Below are 21,312 nucleotides of genomic sequence, written 5' to 3' on the forward strand. Positions count from 1 at the left end.
AAGTTTTTTTTTACATAAAAGTAGATTCTGAAATCAAGACCAAATTTCTATGTTTTTCATAAGGAGCTGTGTCTTTACTTTTCATCTCTGAAACATATGAAGAAAAAAATTGCTATGAAGCTTTCAGTGTTAGTTGAGGACCTTAACCTTACAGAGAAGCCCTACAGCACTATTAGCACTATTCACACATTCCCTTACTTTTTTTGTTTTGTTTTTTGTTGGTTTTTTCTCTTTTAGATGTGGACTGTTCTGTACGATGCCATATTGTAATGCATTTTCTCAATAAACAAACAAACAAACAAACAAACAAAAAACAACTTTTTGGCTTCATTTACAGAAGAATCTCTCAAAACATTTCATAAAAGATATCACACTAACAGAGATTGAGATATTACTCACTGTCAACAATGACAGTTTTTTTGGCAGATGAGATGGACATGGACATGGATTTAGTGTTCGGCGCGCCCTCTCTCCCTGCGGGGAGAGACGGGGCCTATGGCGTTCAATTAGTCTCAAAACCTGCACACATAAAAAAAAACAGGCGTATGCACGTGATACCAGCGCACAGAACAGGATCCACGAGCCAAAAACCATCTTGGCGAGGAATCATTTCTGCTCTGCAAGCGCACACAATAGTATCCACGACAACAACTGTTGACCTGCTATCCCAAAAATGGGTCTATGAAAAAGAGGCGGGGAGTGAAGGGAGTGGAAAAGGTTAATTTCCCAACTCCACTGTTACCATCTGCAGAGAATCACTAGCGATAAACAGAGCAGGTGTAGATGTGTCTACCTGTGGCCTCCTCCCATCCCTCCTCCCTTCTTCCCTCCCCTCAGTCATTGTCTTCCAAACAGGCTCCACCTGAGCTGCTCTCAGCTGAATAGCAGCATTATATTACTCATGCTCTCCGTTGTCACAAGCTGTATTTATGAACAGAGTGAGTAACTGATCATTTCATAGCGATGGACCATGTTGTTTTGCTGCTGGTGTGTGTTGCTCCTCTGGTCCGTAGCTACAGCTCGGGTCAAGTTGAGGACAGCTGTGAAGACATGCGACCTCACCACGCTGGGCTGAGCCCGCAGACGGAACCGGCGTCCTTCACCGTCACAACGGAACACAGCAGCTACAGACTCGGAGAGGAGGTGAAAGGTAAGCATCAGGCTTATTTAAACCTGGGGTTAGTATAATGCAGCTATTAAACATATTAATGATGAGGTGATTGTGATCATGATGTGTTTACTGTGACAGATTACTTATCTAAGCAGAAATGATTGTTTAGTTGATCAGATGATTAAAGATAGGGTCGACGATGTTGGAAAGCTAATTTGAAAGTAGCAACCCCCCCTCCCCTCGGGGGTCATTCCCAGGCAACGCCCCCACACACACACACGTGCACGAGCACCGCCGCATTGTAACTACTTCACAGACACAGAGCGGAGAGATGACCTCGAATCAACAACGCTACCTCATGACAAGTAACCGCGGCAGTGCTACTATAGGGCTGAGTATTCTCTTTCATTCTCCAGGAAACGTGCAGCGGCGACGCGCTTTGAGTTCAGGCCGGTGCACGCCAAGGGTAGAGTACGAGCAGGGAGGCAGGGAGGCATCTGATTGGTTCTTTCCAAGCGGACCGCGAGGCAGTGATTGGTAGATGTTTTTACAGGATTACAGCAGCTAGATGACGGCTCTTTTCCGGTCCTTTTTCAGAGCTCATCAGTAACGGATCGCTGTCGGGGTGTAAAGACCATTTCAACCAATATAGAAAATAGTGTAGACTGGAGAACATCGTCAACCCTGCCTTTAATCAACAACTATTTTGATAATCAATTCATTTTTAACATTATTTATCCACTACGAAAACAAGCATTCCCTAGTTACATCTTTTCCGATTTCAGGAGTTGCTTTTTTTCTTTTGTTATATATCATTGTAAACTAAATACCTTTCATTTCTGCACTGATGGTAAGACAGAACATTTTTAGATGTCACCCTGGGCTCTCACATTTTGTTTTGACATTGAATTGACAAAAAATTTAAACATTTGTTTAAATAAACAATATAATAAATGATTGATAATTGAAATAATCAGAATCAGCCCTAATCTAAAGGTGTATGGCAAACTGAAAAATGAATGTAAGTGTCCTGTAATATCCGGATTCATTGTCAGTAGGGCTTTCCTGGCTGTGAACACTGAGCTGTTGTGATTTTCTCCCAGTTCAGCTCCAGGCTCCAGCCTCCACCCCATTCATTGGTTTCCTGTTACAGGCTAGAGAGGAGGGGGGTCGGTCTCCTGTGGGTTCCTTCACCCTGAGAGCCGGGGCCGCTCAGCTCCTCACCTGCAGTCAAAGACCTGTAAGTTTACTCCTATTCAGCAGACTTTACTGGGAACAATATGCGGGGACCGCCCATTGTTCCGACCGCCCAGTGTTCCGAAAGCCCGTTGCTTCGAAAATACACACTCTCCGTGGACCAAACAGAGGCACATGGCTAATTATTATGCAGAATGACATCATCAGACCTTCCCATCACGTCGCCTTGAATGCCTTCCTTGGTAAGATTGGTCGGTTAGGTTTAGGCATGTGGAGTGAGATAGGTTTACGGTAAGAATATCAGGGTAAGCCAACCAAAGGCAGAGTAGGGCGGGTCATGCCGTTGCCATGGTAGGAAGAAAAATATCGCAACTGTAGAAGGTCAGATGATGTCATTTTGCATAATAATTAGCCATGTGCTTCTGTTCGGAATACGGGCTGTTGGGATATTTTTCGGATATTGGGGTTTCAGAATAATGAACCGTCGGAACAACGGCATGGCACCCAATATGATGAAACTCCCACACACTGTTTAACTGACTGCTGGGAAATTTCAGGGTTTACGACATTTTGGTATGTTTGACCTTCATCACCCCTTAGAGGGCGCCAAAGATCAGAGGGGGTGCGCAGGATCTGGATCCTGACAGAATCTGTCTGCTCTGAGGTTGTGAAAATTATATAATATTAATAAACGGCGTTGTTGAGTACTCGATTCTGATTGGTCAATCACGGCGTTCTACGGTCTGTTATTTCTTTATAGCAGACCGTTGCTATGTATAGCAAACCGTTGCTATGTATAGCAGACCGTTGCTATGTATAGCAGACCGTTGCTATGTATAGCAAACCATTACTATGTATAACAGACCGTTGCTATGTATAGCAAACCGTTGCTATGTATAACAGACCGTTGCTATGTATAGCAGACCATTACTATGTATAACAGACCGTTGCTATGTATAACAGACCCTTACTATGTATAACAGAACGTTGCTATGTATAACAGACCGTTGCTATGTATAGCAGACCGTTGCTATGTATAGCACACTGTTGCTATGTATGACAGACCGTTGCTATGTATAGCAGATCGTTGCTATGTATAACAGACCGTTGCTATGTATAGCAGACCGTTGCTATGTATAACAGACCGTTGCTATGTATAGCATACCGTTGCTATGTATAGCAAAATGTTGAAAAAGAAAAACTTGTGTATATGTATTTGGGGGTGTGGTTCTGTTCTGGCACCTCCCTGCCCATCCACGCACATACGACCGTCGCATCAGCTGATTGGGCTGTGATATGAGCAGAGCTTGACTTCGTGGCCTGTCTGAACTAACGCTACGCTCAATATGTAATCATCTCCATGTTTTTATCTCTGTCTAGCAGCAATCGAACACCATCATGATTTACATTTATTTGATTTTATTAATTTGTTTATTTGTTAGATCCTATTGTGTATCTGCTTGTATCACTTTTATATGTTGACAAAACTGACGAGTTGCATGTGTCTAGAACTCAGCTGTATCCCACAGATCAGAGTCTGTTAAGACCTCCATTCAGGTGACATGGAGATCGGAAGCATCTGGAAACGCGAAACCCATTCAGTTCCGGTGAGGTTGAATAAAACTATTTTGCTCTGTTCCAGTCCGTTCTTTTCTATTCAGTCGTTACTTTGCATAATCCCCCATGTTTTCAACCTTGCTTCATGAAAGCTGATTTGTGTGTATCTGCAGTGCATCCTTCGTGCACAATTACACAACATTCTGGGTTGATGTTAGGAGTCCTGCCATGACCTTTACTAATGACAGTACTGGTGGATCCACAAGTCTCCCCACTACTCCAACAACAACCAGTTCCACCAATACTCCAATAACCATACATCAACCTGCACCACCTGTTGTAAGTAATAATGATGATTAAAAACAAGGTGTGAAGGCTGACAGACACAACAGCCAAATACGATTAACAAATTACACGGAGCAATCTTCACAGGGTAGAAAACCATGGATGAAATATAGTGAAAGCTGAATAGTTTAGACTGACTGACTGCTCTTTGGTTGGATTTGGGCGCTCTTTCCAGTCCCACAGCAACAGCAACCCTTTTAAGGAACAATGTGTCACATTTTGGGGGATCTATTAGCAGAAATGGAATATAATACTCATAACTTTGTTTTCACTAGTGTATAATCAGTTTTGTTAGCTCAGTGGTCGGCAACCTTTACTATCAAAAGAGCCATTTTAGGCAAAAAAATTAAAAATCTGTCTGGAGCCGCAAAACATTTGAGCATTGTGATGAAGGTAACAGTTTATAGTCTAAGTATATAGTATATAAGTCTAATGCAGTGAGGGCCCAAGTGCAAATGTACTACAGAGTATTAGGGCCACATTCAGGGAAGATAATCAGAGATTTCCAGAATAGTCATAACTTTACGAGAAAAAAAGTAAAAATATTGCGAGAATAAAGTCATAACTTTACAAGAAAAAAAGGCATAATATTACGAGAATAGTCATAACTTTACGAGTAAAAAAGTTGTAATATTACGAGAACAAAGTCATAACTTTACGAGAAACAAAGTCGGAATATTACGAGAATAAAGTCTTAACTTTACGAGAAAAAAGGCATAATATTATGAGAATAGTCACAAACTTTACAAGAAAAAAGTTGTAATATTACGAGAATAAAGTCATATCTTTACGAGAAAAAAGAAAATAACACGTAAAATTACTACTTTATAATATTACGACTTTTTTTCTCGTAAACTTCTGACTGTATTCTCATAATATTACGACTTTATTCTCGAAATCTCAGATTATTTTTTTTCCTCTATATGGCCCCAATACTCCGTCGTACCATCATATCATAATCCTACAACAATGATAAATAAAAATGAAAACAAAAAACAGTTAACAGTACAAAAATACATTAATCTCAAAAGAGATGCACCAGATTCAGCTATGAGCTATTAGCTATTAGTCCACCATGTTGCTCCTCCATGTTTCTACAGTAACACAGAACAGACAAACCAAACTCTGGCTCTAGAGAGAGACTTTCGTATTATTACGTTACCTGAAGGTCACCGTAGTTCTGCGACACGCTTGTGAAACTGCGGTAACGTGAGCTGCTAAACCGTGGTACTGCCAGCGGCCTTCTGACCTCCGTTGCTCCTAAAGTAGTGTTATTATGGTATGGATGGCCTCTGAGTGAGGCGGCTCACGTTACCGCAGTCTTGGAAAGAGAGGAGTGAGAGGAGGGGTACTCAGTTGGTTGCAATCTGCAACCACACCACTAGATGCCGCCAAGTCCTACACACTTCTGTTTGGGTCTGGGTATCATCGGATAATCCGTATTTCCTTTGGAATTCAGAAAGGAAAAAACGTTTTTTTATTTTTTCGTTTTAAACCAAAAACCAGAAAACGGACGTTTTCTCGTTTTTCGTTTCTGAATCAAAAAATGAAAAACGAACCCAAACCGGGCCGTTTTTTTGTTTTTGCGAATTCCTTTTCTCATTATTCGTTTTTAATTGAAGAATGGAAGTCACGTGGGTTTTTCGTTTTTTCGTTTTAAACCACAAACGAAAAACGGAATCACGTGGTGCTCTGTTTGTTTTTTGTTTCCAAACGAAAAACGAAAAAAACAAATTAAAAAAACGATCCGATTTAGTTTCTTCAAGTTTCTTTCTGTCATTTTCTCTTCTGAATCGAGGAGCGGAGAACGGCAGTCACGTGACCAGGAAGTGAAGGCAAACATGTCAAAATAAAAGCCAAGAAGATAGTGTGGTCATATTATAAAAGTGTAACATTATTTAAGCACATGATCGAGGTAACAGTAGAAGATAAATAGGCTAAATAAATACATACTGTACCTAAAAAAGCCTAATTAATTATATATCCTAGACACCTACACTGTGCCAAAATCATGGAAATTCACAATAATTAGGCCTGTGCTAAAAAAGCCAGGCGCAAGTAAGCCAAATGATCTTTGGCCCATCGCAATAACCTCCATATTGTGTAAAACCATGGAACAAGTTCTTGCCAGCCACCTGACCAGCACAGTGGCTACTAAGCTAGATCTGCTCCAGTTCGCTTAAATAAGAGCGACAGAGTCCCAGACGACGCTGTGCTGACTGCTTAACACAGTCACAAAACACCTTATGCATCCTAAAGGTTATGCCAGAGCTTTATTTGTGGATTTTAGCTCAGCTTTTAACTCAATGAAGACACATATTCTCCTGAAAAGGCTCCTTGATCTCAACATCAACACAGGGTTAGTTGTGTGGATCAGAGGGTCTGTGTCAGGGAGAACATGTCAGACGGGCTGCCCACAAGGCTGTGTTCTTTCCCCTGTGCTATTCTCTCTTTTTACTAATGAATTTATGACCAATGAGAAACATTTTAGACTGTTTAAGTATGTGGATGACATGGCCTTAGTTGGCCTTTTACAGGAAACAGGCCCACTAGGTGAAGCTGCCTATCTGACCCACACTACAGCCCTTCAGACATGGTGTCACACTAGCCAGCTAGAAATCAATGTGGCCGAGACGAAAGAATTAATCATGTGCTGCACAAAACAACATTTGATCACAGAGCTAGTTTCACTTGATGGCCAACATGTTGAAACTGTGGAACACTTTAAATACCTCGGTACAGTCCTGGACACCCAGGTGAGCTTCTCTGAAAATACAGAGTATATCTTCAAGAGATGCTCACAGCGACTTTATCTTCTAAGGAAACTTAGTGGCCTCGGTGTCAGCCGGCAGATTTTAGAATTAGTGTACAAAACTATTGTTGAGAGGATTTTAACCTTTAACCTTCCTGCCTGGTACGGTCACCTACACTGTAGATAGAAGAATAAACTGTCTAGGATTGTGTCAATGGCAGGCAAAATAGGTGGTAAACCCCAAAAGCCCTTGACTCAACTTTTTACAGAAAGGACGAGGAAGAAAGCGAGGAGTATCCTGGCAGATAGCTCCCATCCTCTCTGCAGCCAGTCGGGAGGCGCTATAGAGTCCCTCTGGCAACTATACATGTGTTTAAAAAGTCTTTCATCCCAAATGCCATCAATACTCTTAACTCAACACAGTGACTGAGCAGATCTGAGCCACAGACACTGACATGAACTGTTTTTAATGTGTAACATAACCTGTCTCTGTTTTTTACTAACTGCTGTCTGTTGTTTTCTGTGTTTTGTGAGCCGAAGAGAAAAATCCACCCTGGTGGACAATAAAGTTTGATTGTATTGATCAGTTCATATTGAGGGGCCGTCAGCTTTACAATTTAGTTTGGAGGGAGATTCGGTACCAGTGAAGTCAGTGCATTTTATGAGTGGGCCTTCTGTGACGTTACCCACCGTAGGGGTCAGAGGTCACCACTCCTCAATCCCCAAGGATTTTCTTTTCAGTCAAATTTTCAATTTTGACGCATTTATAGATGAAAAGTCAAGTCAATAAACATGGTCAATGATAGATAAGTATGGTTGATCAGCATGTTTGCCAACCTTCAGACATCATAGTCTAATATGAGGATTAATCAGCCTGAGTTCTGAAGGAACCGGCCCTCTACCTCCAAGAGGTCAGGGCACAGTTACGTGTTGGTTAATCTTGTGTGACAAAGAGATTTTCCAAACAGACGGGTTAAAGCATAATAATACAATTTATTCCGAACAATTAATGTTGCATAAGTAAGATAACAGAGTTTACAGAATTCTGGATCCAATCAACGTGTCCCTGACAACATACAATGCATGGGTCAGTTCGCGAAGTCTGAACCCCGAGCTATCCCTGATCCAGCGTTTTTATGGTTTACACAATATCAATATTCATGAGCTTATGGCACGTGATGTTTTTGCTGCATATCTTCTTTTTTGTTTCTTCTTCTGACTCCATCCTCCCGTGACCTTGTGAAAAGAACAGAACATGCAGTCCCGTGTGCCTCCCCCCTGTCCTCGCCCTTGAGTAGTTCAAAGCCTCTCCAAATGCTGCCGGAGATTATTACAATGTGACTATATAGAAATCTACAGTCACCGAATCACCTCCTCAAGGAACAAAACAGTGCAACAACAACTGAACAGCCCCAAGTCCTTCATTCCTTCACCCTGAGTTATGCCCTTAGAAGCTAATAATTGAGAGACAGTTATTGAGCAATCATGAAACAATACAACAGTTTTCAGCTTCCCTTATAAGCAGGTTATTTCAGGTCATTGTAATCACTTTTGTACATAATAAATCCAACAGTTCACTAAAAAACTGAAATCACTAACTTTCTGTATTCTGTTTGGTGGTTTATGAGGCTTTTCAATAATTTCTAGTCTATTTGGTATAATATGTAATTTAGTTAATTTGTTCGACATCATGATAAGGCTGATTTTTCAACCAGTGGTTATGACATTAATGCCAGCTAGACAGAATAAAGCTCCGTCTGTCATGACAATAGAACTGTACTGAAAGCCTTTCCTTTACTCGGGTGACTCTTTACAGCCGTCTGAAGACAGCAGGTATCTGTTAAATCTACAGTATCTAGAGTGATGAAGTGGCCTTCAGTCCAGTACAGTATTGTCATGACAGACAGAGCTTTATTCTGTCTAGCTGGCATTAATGTCATAATCGCTGGTTGAAAAATCAGCATTATCATGATATAGAACTACTCGGCTACAGTCTTCCTAATGGAGTGCAGGGGATCAGGTGGAAGTGTCAGGTGTGTTGAAAGGATTAGCCACATAGTGCTTCTCACCTGCCGACATAAAGAAACAGCCCATAGTAAGGTTGTGAGAGAGAAAAGTGTCAATTATGTGAGAGTTCTGTATAACATCTGTAGAGACCCTCCCTGTTGTATAACATCTGTAGAGACCCTCCCTGTTGTATAACATCTGTAGAGACCCTCCCTGTAATTTATCACACACTTTTTGGATAAAAGACATTCATGTGTTAATGAAAATAACAAAACAAAAAAATATCTATGTATGTACTTATTTGTGTATTTATTTAGCCTATTTATCTTCTACTGTTACTTTGATCCTGTGCTTAAATAATGTTACACTTTTATAGAATGACCAAACTATCTTCTTGGCTTTTATTTTGACATGTTTGCCTTCACTTCCTGGTCACGTGACTGCCGTTCTCCGCACTTCGATTCAAAAGAGAAAATGACAGAAAGAAACTTGAAGAAACTAAATCGGATCGTTTTTTTAATTTTTTTTTTTCGTTTTTCGTTTGGAAACAAAAAACAAACAGAGCACCACGTGATTCCGTTTTTCGTTTGTGGTTTAAAACGAAAAAACGAAAAACCCACGTGACTTCCGTTCTTCAATTCAAAACGAATAATGAGAAAAGGAATTCGCAAAAACAAACAAACGGCCCGGTTTGGGTTCGTTTTTCATTTTTTGATTCAGAAACGAAAAAATAAAAAAAAGTTTTTTCCTTTCTGAATTCCAAAGGAAAAACGGAATATCCGATTATCCGATGATACCCAGACCTGTTTGGGATAACAGGCTGTTGGGACATTTTTGGACTATTGGTGTTTCGAATTACTGAGCCGGTGGAACAATGACATGGCACCAGCGTCTTGATACCTACGCACAAGACACCGTTTAGCATCTGTATGAAAGGCACCAGGGTTTAAACTATGCAAATGGGAGGGGCAGTGGATGTGTCAAACAAACACAGGACTTGAGTGATTTATACTGACGATATTATGCTACTAGCGTACTTATTTTAATGTTTCATATTAACAACGTCTTTCATATTAACGAGGTTAACCGTGACCGTTTCACGACATTAACCACGCGCGAACCTTCACCTTCAAGATACAAGGTAGAAGGGCTTCTGCCCAAGAGGCCAAATATGACGAGTCCAGATGAGATCACGTTGTCTGGTTAATTGAACATGATTTTATCTTTTCCCTGCAGAACAGTATCTCCAGTGCAGATTGCGGTGTCACCAAGCTGTGTTTCAGTCAGCCTTCAAACTGTGACCCTACTGCCAATGCTGACTGCTATTTCATGTCAGCCATGATGTTATCTCCTACTGATGCAGCCATCCGCTATGAGATGACAGGTCCTTCTGATGGATACATCTCTTTTGGATTTTCAGATGATCAGATGATGGTAATGTGAAGACAAAATGCCTGATTCTGTTCATTTTTTCCTGTTTTGTAACAATTCTAACGATAAGGCTCTTGAGCAGCATTGTTCGCATACTTGCCGTCATACTTTCTGTGTACCTTGAGGATTAAAACGTATCTGTCACAGGGGCAGATCAGGCTGATCAACACTGGAGTATTTTCCTTGAGAATCTTTTCACAATCTTTCCACAATTATACATTGAAACTCTCAAGCAGATTACTATACAGTTATAAATGTTCAGCATTGTTCTCCCCACCCTACATGATTCCATATGGGACTGACCCCCGCGGGGGCAGCTGACGTGGATACTCTTCAAGATACATCACCTGTGGTGGTCAAACATTGATTAGCAACACATGGTAATATAATAATACATGCGTGGCCTCTCCGATTCCTTGCTTTCCACTGCCAAGCAGTCACACGTGTGTGTGTAATGGACATTTGTGTTGTGCATGTTTTAGCGTGTGTGTTTTGACATCAGCATTGTCTGTTCACCTAGTGAGTAAGAGAGCTGGTCTACAGGCCCCTCTCTGGATCGCTGATGGAAGCGCAGCAGCTTGCGGCCTTCACCATGGCCGAAGTGTGTGCATCAGCGGCAGCGCCGTCTAAAGCTGGGGACACACCATGACGACATCAAAGACCTAGTGGTGACGAAGGCCTCCCGTTGAATCGCCTTTGTCTTGGCCAACAAAAAAAAGACTACAACCAACGGTCATCTACCACGTACGTTCTGCGCGAGATGAAATAACTCTCCATACCAGCGAGTCGCGGTAGTCTGTACTTGTCATTCAAAAAGGGGAAAAGTACAGCGGATAAGCCATTGTCATGATACGTACATGAAAAAACACAGTCTGCTGTGTGAATTGTTTTATCTTGCCAGCTAGAGTGAGGGAGGCTAGGGCTCTGGCATTTCCTCGCAACCGTCCCGCCACTTTCATTGGGCAGCTGCAGCAGGCACAGCCGCCAATAGTTGTGGTTTGGAATGACCAGGTTTGGAAGGAGTCTCAATCACTTCATACCCTGGGTGTGGCTGTCAGGAAAGGGTCGGCAATGCCCTCTCCTGTAGCTATATGGACAGCCCCATCTATTCAACTTTATTTATTTTTAAAGTGTCAAATCATAACAGAAGTTATCTCAAGAAACTTTTCATACAGAGTGGCGGTGTAGAGTGGCGCATTCCAGTCAAGGTTACCCAGAGAGGCCACGCGTGTTCGGTGCTAATATATCCAGGTGTTGCTAATCAGTGTGTGACTACCACAGGTGACATGTCTTTAAACCAGGGGTCAGCAACCTTTACTAACAAAAGAGCCATTTTAGGCAAAAAAATCTGTCTGGAGCCGCAAAACATTTGATCATTGTGATGAAGGTAACACAGTTTATAGTCTAAGTATAGTAGTAGTAGTATCTAAGGGCCCAAGAGCAAATGTACGACGGAGTATTAGGGCCACATTGAGGGGAAAAACATCTGAGATTTACAGAATAAAGTTGTAACATTACAAGAAAAAAGTCATAACTTAACGAGAAAAAAAGTCGTAATATTACGAGAATAAAGTCATAACTTTACGAGAAAAAAAGAAAATAACGTAAAATTATTACCTATGACTTCATTCTCGAAATCTCAGATTTATTCTTTTTTCCTCAATGTGGCCCTAATACTCCGTCGTACCGTCGTACCATAGACCTACAACAACGATAAATAAAAATGAAAATGTAAACAAAAAACAGTTATTCATTTCCATTTATAAAAAATCCAAAGGGAGCCACTGGAGAGGGGCTAAAGAGACGCAGGTTGCAGAACCCTGCTTTAAGAGGATCCACGTCAGCTGCCCTTATGGGGGTCAGTCCCCTTACATATGGAGTATGTGGGGTTGAGAGGTCTCTCTACTCAGAGAACCTGGATCAGACACACATCATGATATACTGCCCCCACAATTCATGTACTTGTGGACATGTAGCTCTAAAAGAACACATAATACACAGAAACACATGATTAAAAGCATATATATAAAGTATATCATGAACCTATCATGGTCAATGAGCTCTATAAGAGTGTTAAAGGCCCATTTAGTGTTGTTGGATGGTCTGTTAGTGGTTGTCAGTGTTTCAGTCTTTCCACCCATTACCTAACATTTTCATCAAAACCTATATATCTCAACAGCTAATGGACAAATTTAAATTTCTCTTGATTTTCACATCAGTGAGTCATTCTTTGTTTGACTAATTGACTTTTCTTGTAGTACCGATTTACTACCAAAAATGATTAAGCAACATCTCAACAGTTTTGGGTTGATTTTATTTTTTAAGTAATGGACCAGTCACTCCTGGTGAAAGTGTTCATTTTAATGTTTCTGTCTTTCCGCAGGGAAACGATGACATTTACATTTGTGGCGTAGGCAGTGATGGCCTGGCGCGGCTGCAGCATGCTCTTTCAACAGGACGAACAGCTCCACAAGCTGTTCCTTTGGTATTAAAGTTCTTCTTATACAAATGATTCATATGCAACAATGTCTGAGGTCACAGTGCTTGTCAGGCTGTGAAATATTTAATGATGATTTAATGATTTCTTACTGTCCACCAGGGGAATGTTTCTGATATAAGAGCGTCGGTACAGGACGGGGGGATCAGCTGCTCCTTCATCTCCATGAACATTATTTCTCCTCAGAGGACCAGTGGCATCAACAAAACCTACCATATCATGTTTGCCCACGGACCCAGCACCAATGGTAATAAAGACATTGTGTAATGGTGGAGGAGGAAGCTATTGATCTGTGATCAGGGATGAAGATGTTACTAGTTACTAGACCAAGGGCCTCCAAACTTTTCATATACAAACATGTATATAGTGAGTGAGACTATGAGGCTTTTCATTTAAGAAATGTATCTTAATCTTGAGCGAGTCCAAGAACTTTGTGATGTACCACTGAATCTGTTGTGAGATGATTTCATCACTATTAAATTTGACTCAGCAGTAAATATCACAGTGGCGCTGGGCCTTGGACTGAAGAACTGCTGTCAGATCAGTCTTGTGATGGAATTATCACCTCTCCAGCTACCAGTCCACAATCTGTACTTTGTCCATGCAGGGACTAAAACCACCAACACTAGGGTTCCCAAGCCATGTCCCAACGGACCGAGCTACTGCCGCTCCACCACGACCCATAGAGTCCAGTGTCAGAATCCTAGAACTACGGTTACACTATTGTAACCTTTGTTTTTGGACAACAATGGAGCTTTATGTCATAGAGGAATAAGATATATTAGGCTTTGGATACACACACAATATGTTAGTAGGATCAATTCATTGCTGGTTTGGGTCCTTTCATGTGATTTTTTTCACAATAAGAAAAATATAGAATATCATTAGACCTTTAAGATTAGGGAACGATTGTGGTTATGGTTATAACATATCACACATTAAAACAATTGCAGGTCTATGATTGGACACAAACTCAGATGTCCTGCATGAAAGTCTGAAGCAGTACATGCCCATGCACCACCCTGACCTCCACACCCTTTCTTCCCACCCTGCTAAATAAAGGACACATTACTTAAAGGGAAACTTTGCAGATTTTCAACCAGCTTTGTATCATAACAACGTGGGTATTATATGAAAATGACCAATGCTTAACTTCCCTCCATGTTGCCAGCACCCAGAACTCCCTGCTCATTTGTCAGCCGGATGACGCCGACATTTGCTCTTAGCTCTTACTGTAGTTGTGTGCAAACTACCTATTATTTTAGTTATGCTCACTTTCAGTTTGACCTCCAAATTAAGTGATTTAGACAACAAACAACAGACTATCTGCTCGTCCCTCTTGAATGAAAGAAACACAAGCGTCTGACGTCACAGTGATCTCAGATCTCAGCTCGTGCAATGATATCATGACTGATACACAAACTATCCCACTCAACTAGCTGGAGCATTTTCCAAGTTTTACAATGGCTGAAACTTCACCATTGTTCTGTGGCGTGTATCATTGCAAAGGGTAACAATGTGCAGAGAGTAGCGTGTTTAAGCTTTCAGAAGATGAGCAGCAGTAGTCTCCTAAGTGAAATACTAGCATCAATCCAAATAAAAGTTCTACAAAGAACTGGAAGAGGAATATTCAGCTTTGTCTGTTTTATGCGTTTCTCCTACAGGACGAATCTTGTTCCATACAGGAACCTTCATCAGCACTGACAAGGTAGACATTTCCAGACCTGGGCTCATCAGAAAAGCTGGTTGGCCTCATATCATCAAAGCACATGGTGAGATCCTGCCCAGAGGGGTGTCTGCAGTAGTACCATGGACCGTGGAACGCATCTTAACAAAGGGGTCCATAACTTCAAGGCACGCTGAGGCGGCATATGCATTGAAACAGAAGTAGTATTTGCATAATTTTCTTTTCCTTTTGATCAAGTGTCAGATATGGCATGAGAACTGTTACTGTTTGGAGGTGGTGTAGTCACGTAGGTCAATATTGATCCAATGTGTGCGGACAAGTGGTCTAGTGAGTGATGGTTGTGTGGGATTTGAGTGATGTCTATGGTTTGTCTGACAATCTACTTCCTGTAGGTTTCCCAGTTTGTTTTCTTCTTGTTGTTGTACCATGGTTGTTGTGGCATGTGCAAAGAGTATGAGGGAGAATGTGTCAAGGATGGGTAGGTGGTCGCTGACAATGTTGTGGCTGACATTGAAGCTCTGGAGTGTGGTAGAGAGGTCTGGTGATGAGAGAGAGCCTGGTTCAAAATGTCCACAACACTGTTTTTTGAATGGGGGTGGTTGGGATTTTTCAACTCTGTACTGGAAGAAGTTCAAGTAGAAACCTTCTTGAACAATGCTTATTAAGGTTAATAAATCCTTTATGATGCACTTATTACATTTCTTGGCTACCTTGGACACCATTATATTTTACGTTCTGGGTATTTTCCATTTACGCCCCCTTTAATACTGGATTCCATTGTTTCCAGGCTGTTAGGTAGTTACCACTCTGAGTTACTGCTTATCCTCCATCTGTTGTGCTTAGATACAAAAGAATAAGTGTTTATTACAGAACAGGACAATTATTAAATCGTTCTTTGACTTGTCTACTAATGTTAGCATACATTACACAGAGAGAAGTAGCATTACAAGTAGTAGTAAAGAGGAAAAAAAGGGAAGCTGAGTCATAAAAGTGTTTGGTGTGTGGTGACAACTTGTGTTGTGTGTTTCAGGAGCACTGATGCTGATAGCCTGGATGACCACCGGATCACTGGGAATGATGGTTGCCCGATATCTGAAAGGAGTGACCAAAAGACAGAACCGGGGCGGCAAAGATGTCTGGTTTCAGGTGAGAATTCATAGATATAACAATGTACCACAGGATAACTTTTAATGCATCTAAGCTGTCTTTCACCATGGCAGCATGCTTCCAATAAAGGAAATGAATAAATACATATAATATATCAGAGAGCTCCGTGGTGTGTTACTGTCTGTCAAACTAACCTATATCTGAGGAAGTTGGACTGTTCCTTTTAAATATGTTATAGTAGTAACACTCTTCAGAGATCCTGTTGCACTGTGTTCCTCCAGGTCCACGTTGCAGTGATGAGTGTGACGGTAGCAGCCACTGTCATCGCCTTCATCCTCTCCTTCTCATACGTCCAAGCCTGGTCTGGGGTTAGTACACCAGCACTGCTGGAACTCAGTCATTTTGCAGCCTCCTGGTGTATCAGAATCACCTTTAATGGCCAAGTATGTGTGCACATACAAGGAATTTGAACATTTGCATCTCTCTCTCAATGTACTTACACATAAATAGAAATAACAGTTAGGAACAAGGACAACAAAGCTGGAAAAATAAAGGTAACGAATAGACAGGACTGTTATGTTCACAAGTCGTACAGTCGTACAGACGTACACACGTGTGTGTTCCTCCTTCATCGATCTCCACAAGGGGGACGAGTGGAATGAAAGTGACAAAATGCCTGCTGCTTCATTATAGCCAGGCCATTAGTGATGCGTTCATGGACCTCATCACAGTCTTGGCTCTTTCCATGTTCTTCCTCCAGGAGGGATTGAACAAGGTGAAGAGATGCCTGCTGCATCTTTTTCAAGCTGGTTAGGAGGTGATGTGTTCAAGGACCTCCTCTCCGGCTCAGACCTTTCTATAGCGGTCCCCCATGGGTCAGCCTTCTGTTTTTTGGAAGGTCTAGCGGAGGTGACGGATGAGACAGGACATCACAGCTTTATTGCTGCCGCCCCACAGCTGGTCACTCGTCCTCTAACACAGTGTTGTGAAGAGTGGCAACAGAAGAGACCAAGTTATTTTTCCAGTTCTACAGCGGTCCTCCGTTCATGGGTATTAAGGAGGTGTACCTATCCTCCCAGATGGAGATGGATTACCTCTCAGACCCAGGACCTGTTACAGAAACAGCTTGTGTCTGTCGTCCCCACTCACCACAGACAGAAAGGGTTTTACTCCACGTACTTCCTGGTTACCAAGAAGACATGTGGTTTCTGACCCATTTTGTATGTCGTAACCTTCGTAACCGGCCACACAATCCCTGAAGCACACGAACAGCAGTTCAGTGGGCCTGATGGGACTGTGTGTTTCAATGAACGAACTGGGCAAAGCAGAAGTAACTTTGCCTCCCTGACCCCCACATGGGGTGAAGACAACAAACATCCAGCTGTATAAGGGAGGGATTGGGTCTGACAAGGCAGATGTGTCTTTTAGTCATTTGAAGTAAATGTAAACAGTTCTCACTACGATGGTTTTGTCAGTGTTCATGTCAATGTTGCTGCGTGCTATTTTCAGGGAGCCCATCCCGTGTTAGGCTGCCTGGTTATGATCCTTTCGTTCCTCCAGCTCATACTGGCTCTGCTGCGCTGTGGACCACAGCATCCACGGTAGGTACCCTGCTGTGTGTGTGTGTGTGTGTGTGCGTGTGTGTGTGTGTGTGTGTGTGTGTGTGTGTGTGTGTGTGTGTTTGATACAACAAATCCTCAAATCTCAATAAGTAATTGGCCAACAGTTATCAGTGCTCTGCTGACCAGAGGCCTGTACTACGAGACAGGATTTGGGGTTAGCGAGGTAACTTCAGGGTTAACCCTTCAGGGTTTTCAGTCCTACGACGGTGGTTCACTTCTTATCGGGGTAGATCGTCATGGTAACTTATCATCTTTGGTCCAGAACAAACTGACACCTGTGCCCGGTTGCCTGATGCCACTGCTCCCTGTCCAGCTGCTGAAGCTGTTAAATTCACTGATGCTCCTCCGGTCAGCGTCCCTGATGACTCCTGGGTACGGCTCGGGGCGAGACCTAAAGCCCTGGTCCGTTCCACTCCTTCCCATCATTAGCCCTGGTCTCTGGTCGGTGCTCACGACAGGAAAGGGAGGTGCTCCTCTTGTGCACCTCCCCACTATAACATCCAGCAGGAAGATATCCATCCAGAAGGTAGATATGGCATATTCGACCTGCGTGACTTCCCTCCTCTGGCTGCAGACTCCCAGCCAACCCCTCCTCCATCTCCCCTGCTGTCCTGTGCGGCCCACGGACCCCCACCAGCCATTCCCCAGCACTCAGCTCACATCAGGACTCCCCGCTCCATACCGCTCTTTACACCAGCGCCGCGGCGAGCTCCTGCGCTCCGCTCTCTCCATCCCCTCATCTCCACGGGTGAAGTCTCCTCCGCCAACCGCTCCCCCTCCAACCACGCTCATCATCAGCACTTCCATCATGAGGAACGTGATGAGAAAACGTCTTGCTTCCCAGTCACTGAGATGAACGACATCCTGGCCAAACACCCACTCGCCAAGGATGTGGTCATATATGTTGGTTGCAGTGACATTTCCAACCAGTTCTTGGTCTTGGTTCACGCACACTTGCTGATAATATTTTCTACACCATATGGACCTCTCCCTCACACTGACCGTTCCGTAGTTCATGTCCTCACCTGGTCATCTCTGGTCATCACAAGCAAACCCCTCCCTCCTCAACAAACCACCATAGCTCCTCCTTGTGACTAGATGGTCTTCTCCTATTTCCCCAGGCTCTGTTTCTGCTCCTACTCCCTAACGCCATTGTTATGATCGGGGTCGCTAGTCGATTTCTTTTACAAGTTATAACCCAAAACATTTAATAAACATAAAACCCAAACAAGCTCTAGGTTGCCATTACCCTCCTCCTGGGCAAGTCTTACTTAACCCACATGCAAATCCAGAAATGGCCTGTGGTTTATGCATTTAAATATCAGAAGTCTGTGTAATGAATTAAAAATAGACGACCTGAGAATTCTTATATTCATAATTCTGAAGTTTCCTTAGATAATTACAACTTGTACAAAACAGACAGGGTTGGAAGAGGGGGTGGTGTTTTAAATGTTTTCACTATACCACACTCTTTTGAATTTATTGCTTTGAACATTAACTTGCAATAATTCAATAAATGTGGCGGGTGTGTACAGACCACCCTCAGCTGTCTCTAGTGCGGTTAATACAGTAGCAGACGTACTCGCTCAGTAAAATAAATCAGCGATGCTTGTTCTAGGTGATGTTCACTTGGGTCTAAATCGTGACCTTAAAATCGAAAGTCGAATCGTGAAACCCCTAATCACTATCACCATTACCAGTGACCGTCTGTTCAGCTTTCTAACACATTTAAATATCCATGACTTGCTTTCTAACAGTGTTTATGTTTTATAATCAGTCTGGATGTGTATGTAGACAAGCTGAATGCAATGCCATCTGTAATAACAATCAGTTATCAATTTGGTGAACACCTTTTAATGCCTTTACAGCTTAATTCTGAGTTCTAAACTAAGCTGTCCCATGTTTTGTTTACTCTACTTCGTTTCAGCGGCCTGACTTGCATGAACAAGCGTCCAGTGCCATTGTTCTTCTAGTGAGGACAGTCTTGTTTCAGCAGCTGATCATTTAATATCTTTCCTCTTTTCTTTGACAGAAGGTTTCTCTTCAACTGGTCACATGCTTTAAATGGAGTGTCTATAAAAACTTTAGCCGGTAAGCTCTTGTATAACATTATGAACTGATGAATACCCTACTTTACTACACTCTTTACTCTACTACTACTGTCAACCCTTTCTACAAGTCTTGACATGTTGTTTTTATGTGACATCACACAGTGGCAGCCATATTCACAGGCCTGAAGTTGATTGAAAGCACTGTGGACCAATGGCTGATGAAAGTGATGGGTGGTTTGGTTGGCTGGGAAGCTTTGTTCCTCATTCTGTTGGAAGTCCATTTAAAATGGAAGGATAACAGTGCAGGTAAATAGACTTTTTTATCCCGTCTTTTAGTAATTAGCTCTCCAGCAAATTGGTTCGCAAAAGGGTTCAACTTCCTGAATTACTCAACACACACTCCGAAGCCTCGGCACAGTACGTAGCATCACTAACCTGAGTACTGACCAGCGGTCGGCCAGCGGAGGCCCTAAAGAAAATTGCTAGGTTTATTATTTTATTTGGAAATTAATCACATTTTTGAGGGGCTAGGGGTGCTTGAACACTCATGAAATTTTGCACACATATCAGAAGTGGTGAAAATTAACATCTGGTATGTGTCTCATTCTCAGGTGTAGTTGGTGCTCAGTAGTGCCCCCTTACATTTTTAAAAATCAAGACCCCCACCTTTAAATTAGACGTAGCTGAACAAAATTTGGTAGGCACATGTAACATGTGGAGGTATACCATAAACCAAACAGGAAGTCACCGATTTTTTTAATTTACTGTGCAAGTTTAGGCCATTTTTTGCCTTTTACAGGCACTGTACTTTAACAAACGTCTCCTATAGATTTTATCAGATTGAACTTAAAAATGTGTCTGTACAATCTTAAGACCTTTGCAATGAGAAGTTATCAAAATCAAGAGTTTTCATGGAACGACCTTACCATGATGTGGCAGCCATTTTGTGTGATTCCCCATAAACATGAAGTTGTTGTAACTCAAATGTACATAGTCCAATCTGCCGCAAATTTCTCAGACAAGGACATTTACATGCCAATATTGACTCATAGTCATAGCAACACCTATTGGGAACAGGAAATTAAATTTTTTATACTTCGAAGTACTCCTCCTAGTGGTTTCACCAGATCTACCTTAGATGTGATCAGGAAGGCCTTAAGACCTTGATGATGCTTTCGTGAAGATTGAGTCTTCAGTGAACGGCGTTGCCGTTATTCTCCATGAAACAGTAAGCTTTGCCGTAACTCTCCATGAAACAGGAAGCGCTGCCATTACTCTCCATGAAACAGGAAGTGTTGCCATTACTCTCCATGAAACAGGAAGCTGCTTTTTGAAGGGCTTGGGAAGCTCAAAAAAATCATGAAACTTTGCACTTGTAAATGAAATAGATATCTGATATGGGTCTTGGCCTTGGACCTCGCAAATTTGTAAATTTGCAAATTTGCGCCCCCTAACACTAACATGTCCGTTTGTTATTTGGGTCCAGTTAGCATACTTTTTTATTGGTGGGTCTGTGTCAAGTTCGAGTAAGATATTTAAGGGTCCTTTTATGACCACACACACAAAAATATTTACTGTGGAAATTATTTTTAACTGTTTCAGTATCCTGCATCAGCTTTAACTTTTCTCTTTTCTTTGGATTACAGATACTTTGGAATCAAAAATGGTAAGACAAAAAAGGCTAAAAGCACATAAAGAAACGATAACATGCAGCTGATTTCTAATGTAACTTGCATTGTATTGTTAGATACCAGTTGATGGCCTCCTGATGGCTCTGTTCTTCCTGGGAAACTTTACCTTTTTGGTGACACTTTTGGTTGGAATCGGGATGTCGTAAGCAGACGACAACAGAGCAAAAACAACACTTGTCCTTTGTCAACTGGGGTACCTACATTAGACCCCAGAGGTATACTTTCTGGCATATCTCACATTTGCTTTACTCTATCAT

General features: G+C 42.0%; 1 protein-coding gene across 3 annotated transcripts; it reads left to right on the forward strand.

Annotated features, from left to right (window-relative positions):
* The first annotated feature begins 786 nt into the window (after positions 1-786).
* LOC141759725 (putative ferric-chelate reductase 1) lies at positions 787-21,249 on the forward strand. Of its 3 annotated transcripts, none has more exons than XM_074622036.1 (15): positions 787-1,150; positions 2,215-2,351; positions 3,818-3,915; positions 4,039-4,204; positions 10,206-10,403; positions 12,784-12,885; positions 13,000-13,144; positions 14,562-14,669; positions 15,615-15,730; positions 15,973-16,059; positions 17,201-17,292; positions 19,346-19,404; positions 19,527-19,670; positions 21,011-21,030; positions 21,112-21,240. In XM_074622036.1, exons 1-15 carry the CDS (start codon positions 964-966, stop codon positions 21,199-21,201), a joined length of 1,749 nt encoding a protein of 582 aa, XP_074478137.1. In that variant the 5' UTR covers positions 787-963; the 3' UTR covers positions 21,202-21,240. The 3 variants fall into 3 exon arrangements, with proteins under 3 accessions (XP_074478137.1, XP_074478140.1, XP_074478139.1); XM_074622038.1 differs by lacking the exon at positions 787-1,150 and adding an exon at positions 1,190-1,961 and having other exon boundaries at positions 2,220-2,351; XM_074622039.1 differs by lacking the exons at positions 19,346-19,404; positions 19,527-19,670 and having other exon boundaries at positions 21,112-21,249.
* Positions 21,250-21,312: the final 63 nt, after the last annotated feature.

The sequence above is a fragment of the Sebastes fasciatus genome, chromosome 21 (genome assembly GCF_043250625.1).
Source record: "Sebastes fasciatus isolate fSebFas1 chromosome 21, fSebFas1.pri, whole genome shotgun sequence".
In the NCBI taxonomy this organism is placed as follows: Eukaryota; Metazoa; Chordata; class Actinopteri; order Perciformes; family Sebastidae; genus Sebastes; species Sebastes fasciatus.

Excerpts from the sequence above, each read along its gene's own strand:
- LOC141759725 (XM_074622036.1), top strand. The coding sequence starts at position 964 with ATGGACCATGTTGTTTTGCTGCTGGTGTGTGTTGCTCCTCTGGTCCGT. Across the intron at positions 15,731-15,972 it reads GCAAAGATGTCTGGTTTCAG|GTCCACGTTGCAGTGATGAG; the intron begins GTGAGAATTCAT and ends GTGTTCCTCCAG. Across the intron at positions 19,671-21,010 it reads ATGGAAGGATAACAGTGCAG|ATACTTTGGAATCAAAAATG; the intron begins GTAAATAGACTT and ends TTTGGATTACAG.